This window comes from Physella acuta, unplaced genomic scaffold (genome assembly GCF_028476545.2).
Source record: "Physella acuta isolate Inbredline_101_S28 unplaced genomic scaffold, ASM2847654v3 ptg001237l, whole genome shotgun sequence".
NCBI classification, from domain to species: Eukaryota; Metazoa; Mollusca; class Gastropoda; family Physidae; genus Physella; species Physella acuta.
The window spans coordinates 41459-49340 of record NW_026732753.1 but is presented as its reverse complement, the minus strand read 5'-3'; the positions used below and the strand labels follow the sequence as shown (position 1 = coordinate 49340).

At 42.6% G+C, this 7882-nt stretch overlaps 1 protein-coding gene across 1 annotated transcript; it reads left to right on the top strand.

Moving 5' to 3' along the window:
* Positions 1-565: 565 nt before the first annotated feature.
* Positions 566-6846, top strand: LOC131957407 (uncharacterized). Its single transcript, XM_059322200.1, has 4 exons — positions 566-665; positions 2170-2507; positions 2869-2976; positions 3208-6846. The coding sequence occupies exons 2-4, from the start codon at positions 2178-2180 to the stop codon at positions 3934-3936; spliced, it is 1167 nt and encodes a 388-aa protein (XP_059178183.1). The 5' UTR covers positions 566-665; positions 2170-2177; the 3' UTR covers positions 3937-6846.
* Positions 6847-7882: the final 1036 nt, after the last annotated feature.

The following is a 7882-nucleotide window of genomic DNA, read 5'->3' as shown; positions in this document are numbered from 1 at the left end:
TAAGGAAAATACCATTTAAGGTTATTAAAATAGATCCCATTGCTAGTACAATTTTTATTTTTACGGCTTATTGTGATTACATTTTTAATACGATTTTCTCAAAAACCCGCAGATCACTTTTGATTTTAACCCACTCGGGTGCTTTAATCTTAATCGATACATCGATTTAATCGCGGTGAATCGATTGATTTTGTCTGATGAAATAACCTTGTCCTGTACTTAAAGTACTAAGGTAACAAGTACCAGCCTCTAGTTGGGAGCCAGCACACGGTGTACAGTGGGAAGTATCTGTTCTCCCCCCCCCCCCTGCAATAAAATCTAAATCGATGAACTAATCAATCGATTGCAGATATCCTGTGAAATCGGTGTGTTAAAATAGCAACTATCGCAACACCGGGAAGAGACGTAGTATCGGGAACTGGTGTAAAACAGGTAGTAAAGACTTTCCGTGAAACCGATATTGGCGACCCGAGAACACAGACCTACCACGTGACCTGCGTCGCTTGACGGCGCAGCAGGCGTGCCGCTATAAATAGCACAGAGTAATCAAAGCTGCGACAGTCGAGCGAGTGATGTCACAGTCGATGGATATCTCATCTACATGGTGAACTTAATTCTGTGATTACAGGCTCTAGGGAACGTGGAATATTCTAGACATTTTCAAAGTGAGTTTTTCAAAGTTTTTACAATTTCGGTTTCTTTATTATGAATTTCTTTGTGTTTTGAACTAGGTTTAAGAGTTTAAATCGACATTTCTTGAAGTCATCGTTGTTGTTATTGTTGTTGTTATAGTTTGGGTCATATTTTTTTGTCATTTCTGTCATCTTGTGTGTCGTCATACATCAAACTAAACCACGTGACATGTTTGGTTAGAGCTAACCAGATAAAAAACAATGTTTAGAAATGGTTTATCATTGAACATACATGTTAGGCATCTAAATATAAAGGTAGTACGGTATAGATATATATATATATATATATATATATATATATATATATATATATATATATATATATATATATATATATATATATATGGTGAAGCAGCCAAGCGGGACCTACGTGTTAAAAAAGTTTATCTTGTCCTGTGTAGGCTACATATGTATGTGTGTAAACATTCCAGCTAGTTATCACAGTGTTCTAATCTCTGATAAGTTATCCCGTTACACACACACGTACACACACGTATACACAAAAGTACACACAAGTATACATACACACACACGTACACACACTCGTACACATGCATACACATACACACATGCACGTATACACACACTCACGCTCACACAATAGAGTCAACATATCGGGTGAGATAAAATTTAAAATGTAAATGGCGACTTTTGTAAAGTGTAAGAGATAAATGGTAGCGGTCAGTATAGCTTCTACTGTTGGCGTTATGAGAGGCGGGGGTGTCATAGCCTCTACTGTTGGCGTTATGAGGGGTGGGGGTGTTATAACCTCTAATGTTGGCGTTATGAGGGGTGGGGGTGTCATAGCCTATACTGTTGGCGTTATGAGGGGTGGGGGTGTCATAGCCTCTACTGACGGTGTAATTAGGGGTGGGGGTATTATAGCCTATACTGTTGGCGTTATGAGGGGTGGGGGTATTATAACCTCTACTGTTGGCGTTATGAGGGGTGGGGGTGTCATAGCCTCTACTGACGGTGTAATTAGGGGTGGGGGTGTTATAGCCTCTACTGTTGGCGTTATGAGGGGTGGGGGTGTCATAGCCTCTACTGTTGGCGTTATGAGGGGTGGGGGTATTATAACCTCTACTGTTGGCGTTATGAGGGGTGGGGGTGTCATAGCCTCTACTGACGGTGTAATTAGGGGTGGGGGTGTTATAGCCTCTACTGTTGGCGTTATGAGGGGTGGGGGTGTCATAGCCTCTACTGTTGGCGTTATGAGGGGTGGGGGTGTCATAGCTATTGTTGGCGCTATTCCAATCGTGGCTGATAACTGCTAAAGTTTATTAATTGCTTTGTACTTCGGCAAGTGAATTCCAGTTTTTAGTTACTGTGTTCAGACAACCTGTTACAATTTTGTTACGGCTTTAAGACTGGCTATTACTATATAGTTAGTTTAGTTTCTTCAGCTTGACAGCAGTTATTCTCCTGTCTGACCCCTGCCTGTTGTCTTCTACTGACCCTGACCTTTGTCCTCCAGGCGTGACCATGACCTACCAGACCAACATCCACATCAAGGAGGAGCCCAGATCTCCTGCCAGCACGACAGACATGAGTCACCTGGCAGCGGCCACCAGCGTTGACCAGCACCACATGGCCGGCTCAGTGCTCACCTACAGAAGGCCCGGCCCCCCGGGATACGACCCCGTCTCCCCAGAACCAAAGTACAGCTCGCACGTAGGGATGGGTCGGGCTGTGGACTTTGGTCAGTTGAACTTTGACCCCAAGAACTCTCTGAAGGAAGTGATCCTGTCCAGGAGGAGGGCGAGAGGGGAGGACGAGATGGAGGTCAAGTTTGAGGAGCCCAAACACTACGAGGTAGGTCACGTGATGCGGTTGAAAATAACATCTAGTTGCTTACATTTACTCTCAAGTGTAAATAACCCATGTAAATAACCCGTGGAAATAACCCATGTAAATAACCCATGTAAATAACCCATGTAAATAACCCGTGGAAATAACCCATGTAAATAACCCATGTAAATAACCCATGTAAATAACCCATGTAAATAACCCATGTAAATAACCCATGTAAATAACCCATGTAAACAACCCATGTAAATAAACCATGTAAACAACCCATGTAAATAAACCATGTAAATAACCCGTGTAAATAACCCGTGTAAATAACCCATGTAAATAACCCATGTAAATAACTCGTGTTCCATGACCTCTGCAGCTGACGCAGGCGGACATTGAGAGGAGAGAACGACGACGGGAACAGAACCGCCGGGCGGCCAAACGGTGCCGGAACAAGAAGAAGGAGATCCAGAGCTACGTCTCAAAGGTCAGCATCCGTCGTCTGCTTGTCTTCCAGACCTTTCTTTACCCATCACCAACCTCTCATTTGACAAATTATGTCTTAACACAGACTGTTCTTTCTTTACCCATCACTAACATTTGACAACTTATGTCTTAACACAGACTGTTCTTTCTTTACCCATCACCAACATTTGACAACTTATGTCTTAACACAGTCTATTGTTTGCCCCCCCCCACCCCCCACCCCCACCCACAGGAGACAGAGAAGATGAGCCACGAGAACCACCTCCTCCAGCAAGAGATCGTCAAGCTGAAGGGCGAGGTGCAGCGTCTGGAGCAGATCATCGTCTGCCACTACACGTCTGGCTGCACCTTCAAGGACGAGAGGGTCGAGCGCATGCTGGCAGACGGCATGACGTCACACTTGCCGCAGCCAGGCCTGCAAGAGGCGGCCGGTGCCAGCGTGCTGGAGAGGGAGCAGCTCTGTCATGAGGAGCTGCAGTACGAGGTCTCTGCTAACGAGCTCACCTACCCAGAGGATCACGTGTTGCCCGTCAACAACCTGCCCAGCTGGGACTTTGTTAATTTAAATCCCGATCCCCAGTTTGCGGCCCTGGCTGGGGCTCAAGACCCCTGCACTTACGACCCCTGCTCAACCAATATACCTACGTCATTTGATCCCACACGATACGACACTTCAACCAACCTACCTCTGACGTCACACGATGAAGCGCCCCCCTCCACCCTCATGTCGTGTGTGAACCCTAACCTGGTGCAACAGCAGTCCTTCGCAGTCAAACTCCCCCACACCCTGGCTACCACCCCCAAGCTCCCCCACATAGAGGCCATGCTCTACCATCAGCAGACCACACACGCTGGTGGCATGAACCAGATGAACGAGTATGACGTCAGCAACGGTTCCTACGTCAGCTGCCCGTACCGGTACCTCTCGTCAGAACCGGACCAGAGGAGTGAGTTCTCCTAACGCTAGGCTCGTTCTCGTCTCATGCTGCAGTTTGCTGGATGTCGTGTTGGGCTAGCTTGTTGGACGACACCATGTGACTCTGTATGACAACACTCTAGGACAATGTAGGACACTTTAGGACACCCTATACGACACTCCAGGACACCCCAGGACACCAATAAAAACGTTACCACCAGGAAGTTCAAGCGCCTTATCAGATCTCGTGTTGCCTGATCTCATCACGTGACTGTTGATCCAGTCACGTGACAACCGACCTCACCACGTGACAACAGACCTCACCACGTGACAACATAGCTAGTCACGTGTGTACAGTTGTGACTTTGTACAGCCGATTGTCTTTTACCAACCGTTCCCAAGCCGGATGTTGGCCGCAATATTCAAGTCTTGTACATACAACTTTCCATTGTTGTGTGTAAACATACAGCAAATTCTTGTACATACAACTTTCCATTGTTCTATGTAAACATACAGCTACATTTCCTAATGATATTTCCCTCAGTGTACTGTTATTTTATGCTTGACACGTTTTTCTTAACTCATGGAAGTTTTGTTACATGTTTTACACCTGCTGTATATAGTCTACCTAGTGTATAATATAGAGTACCTTTTATATAATCTACCTGTTGTACACAGTCTACCTGATGTAGTCTACCTGTTGTACACAGTCTACCTGTTGTACACAGTCTACCTATTGTACACAGTCTACCTGTTGTACACAGTCTACCTGTTGTATATAGTCTACCTGTTGTACATAGTCTACCAGTTGTACACAGTCTACCTTATGTATATAGTTGTACAGAAGAGTTTATCAACAATTGATATTATCACCTTATACATTTATGATATTTATTTCATGGGGCGAATCTTATTATTTACTTTTTTCTTATATCTCAACGATTTTGAATTTTCAAATGAAAAACAAAACCCACACACACGCATATTCAAACTCATGTAAATACAACACACATACACACATTAACAACACATACACGCTCAAACACACCACCTCCCTAACATACCTCATGATAATAAAAGGATCTAGCTTTTCGGTTATCAATGGGGGGGGGGGGCGAAGCCTTAGTTTCCATGCCATATCTATACAGATCTATATATAAAAAAAAATATATAAAAAAAAATATATATAAATATATATATAAATATAAAAAGATGTGTTGAATTTGATAGGCTCCCTTCGCTTTTCTAAAAAAAAAAAAAATTTAATTTGGGAGGGCTGTGCCCTCCTTACACCTCGATAGATTCGCCTATGCCCATCTGACGTGTGTAGCTTGCGTGTTGTTACATGTGTGTTGTGAGTTATCTCCTGTTGGCCACCGTGTGTGTGTTCACTGGCTCATTTAGCCAAGTTTGATTGGACAAAAGTCTGATGTGTCATACCATTTACCAAAAGCCACCTACCATTTATTTGGTATAAAAGTCTGATGTGTCATACCATTTACCAAAAGCTACCTACCATTTATTTGGTATATTTTTATCTTGCTCAGACCAAACATTTTAAAACTACAATTTTCGATGATTTATTCTTTTTCCGCGAAGAATGACGACTGCTTGACTCCGCGAAGAATATTAGCTCTCAGGGATTTCCGCGAAGTTTAGATGTGTTTTCTATTGTATTCTGCTAATTTAAACGCTGTTGTTGTTGATTTCAAATGACATCGCCATATAATTGGGAGATATTAAAATCTTTGTAAGTAGCAAATATTTGTTAATACTGAAATAATTTTCATGTGTAAGATAATTTGCAAGTAATATTCTCTGTGCCATATTTTTTTCCAGAAGAGCAAAATTTTAAAAATTAAAACAAACTTCGGTATACTTGCATCATTATATTCTAATTTAAACCTGTACATTAGTTTTTTTAAATGCCTGTACACAAGACATTATTGTTTTAAACATGTTTGTTAATGAGGTCATACAACTTGACATGTACGACCCGTGTCACCTGACCACACATGACCTTGACCTGTGTGACCACACATGACCTTGTTATATGTTTTTAAAGCCAGTTGTGATTATTTATTCCAGTCAAATATGGAGTTTCCCTCTGTGGGTTCTGGGTACCCCTGTGAAATTTGGTATCACTGTGATGCATGGGTACCCTGTGGAATCTAGGTGCCCTTGTAAAATATGGGTACCACTTTGGAATCTGGATAACCCAGTAATTATGGGTATCCCATTAAAATATGGGTACCCCAGTAAAATATGGGTACCCCATTAAAATATGGGTACCCCATTAAAATATGGGTACCCCAGTAAAATGGTACCTCAGTAAAATATGGATAACCCAGTAAAATATGGGTACCCCTGTAAAATCTGGGTACCCCTGTAAAATATGGGTACCCCTGTAAAATCTGGGTACCCACTGAGGGTGACTCAGCTAGTCCCGACCTGTATATATCTTATTTATTGCACCCTAATATGCATTGAACTTGAAATGATGAGTAGCATTCCTGCGGGCAGTTGTAGATTGATCTTGACCTGCAAATGATATGTTTTGTCGAGATCAAACTTAGATCAAACCTAGATCTAACCTAATTTGAGATAATGTAATTCTTGATCCGGTTTTTAAATTAGTAATAAGTTTTCTGTCTAGTTTTAAATTTTAAATAATCAACTAATTAACTTTTTTCATTAGTTTTGTGCCTTAACTTCAGAAAATGTTTGCTTAGCCATATATTTCTAAATATTTCAGATGATTTTTTTTTTTACTTCTTAGTTTAAGTCTTGAACTATTAAAGAAATTTCTATGTTTTGCTCAAGTTAATAAATGTAAGGTTATTGTACATTGAAATAAAGAAAGAGGTTAATATTTTGCTCAAGTTATACATGTAAGGTTGTTGTACATTGAAATATTACTACGATATTTGTTCACCTACATGAATAAAAGTTGAAAACTCCAATGTGACGTCATTCTTGTACTTAAACTCTTGTAAATAACCTTTACGGATTGTTGTATATACATTATCACGACAATTACCTCGGGTATTATAGTTGACTTAACAGTTACCTCACCAGTTACCCCCAACAGTTACCCTCAACAGTTGTCCCCTGTGTAACAGCTACATGTGTAACAGTTACCCATATGTAAGTTACACCACATGTAGCAGTTACCGCAAGAGTTACCCCATGTGTAACAGTTCCTCCCCCCCCCCCCCCCCCGTGTACCAGTTACCCCAACGGTTGGACCGTGTATACCATGTGTTCACCATTCCTCAGTTGATTCAGCTATACCTGTCTTGTTAAGAAGTCGACCGGAAAATGCCGGCTGATTGTGCATTTGAAATGAATATCTGAATGCCACACGACGTTCAACACACGACCGACCCCCACCCACGTCTAGAGGTGACGATAGAAACATGTTTGGTGTTGTCATCGACTGGTCAGCGGCGATGTTGTGTCCGACAGGTCATCACGTGATGTGTGGTCATCTCGCTGGCTAGTAACATGAAAATAGTGTGTCGTATAGAAATGTTGCCGGCACGCTCAGCTGATGGTGTCAAGGTCACCAAGTCAGAAGTGACAGATCTCAACCTATCAGGTTTGTCGGTGTCAGTCATGCATGCTGGTGCCAGGTGTGTTGGTCCAGGTGTGTTGGTCCAGGTGTGTTGGTGCCAGGTATGTTGGTGCCAGGTGTGTTGGTCCAGGTATGTTGGGCCAGGTGTGTTGGGCCAGGTGTGTTGGGCCAGGTGTGTTGGGCCAGGTGTGTTGGGCCAGGTGTGTTGGTCCAGGTGTGTTGGTGCCAGGTTTGTTGGTCCAGGTGTGTTGGTGCCAGGTGTGTTGATCCAGGTGTTTTGGTGCCAGACAGCCTGGAACTGCTGATCCCAGCACAGCGTGGGCGGATTTGCATAAAGAACTGGGCCTTTAAACCCAGAAGGTTTTACTAGGAAATAAAATTCTTGAAAACAAAACCAGCGCTTGACGAGGAATT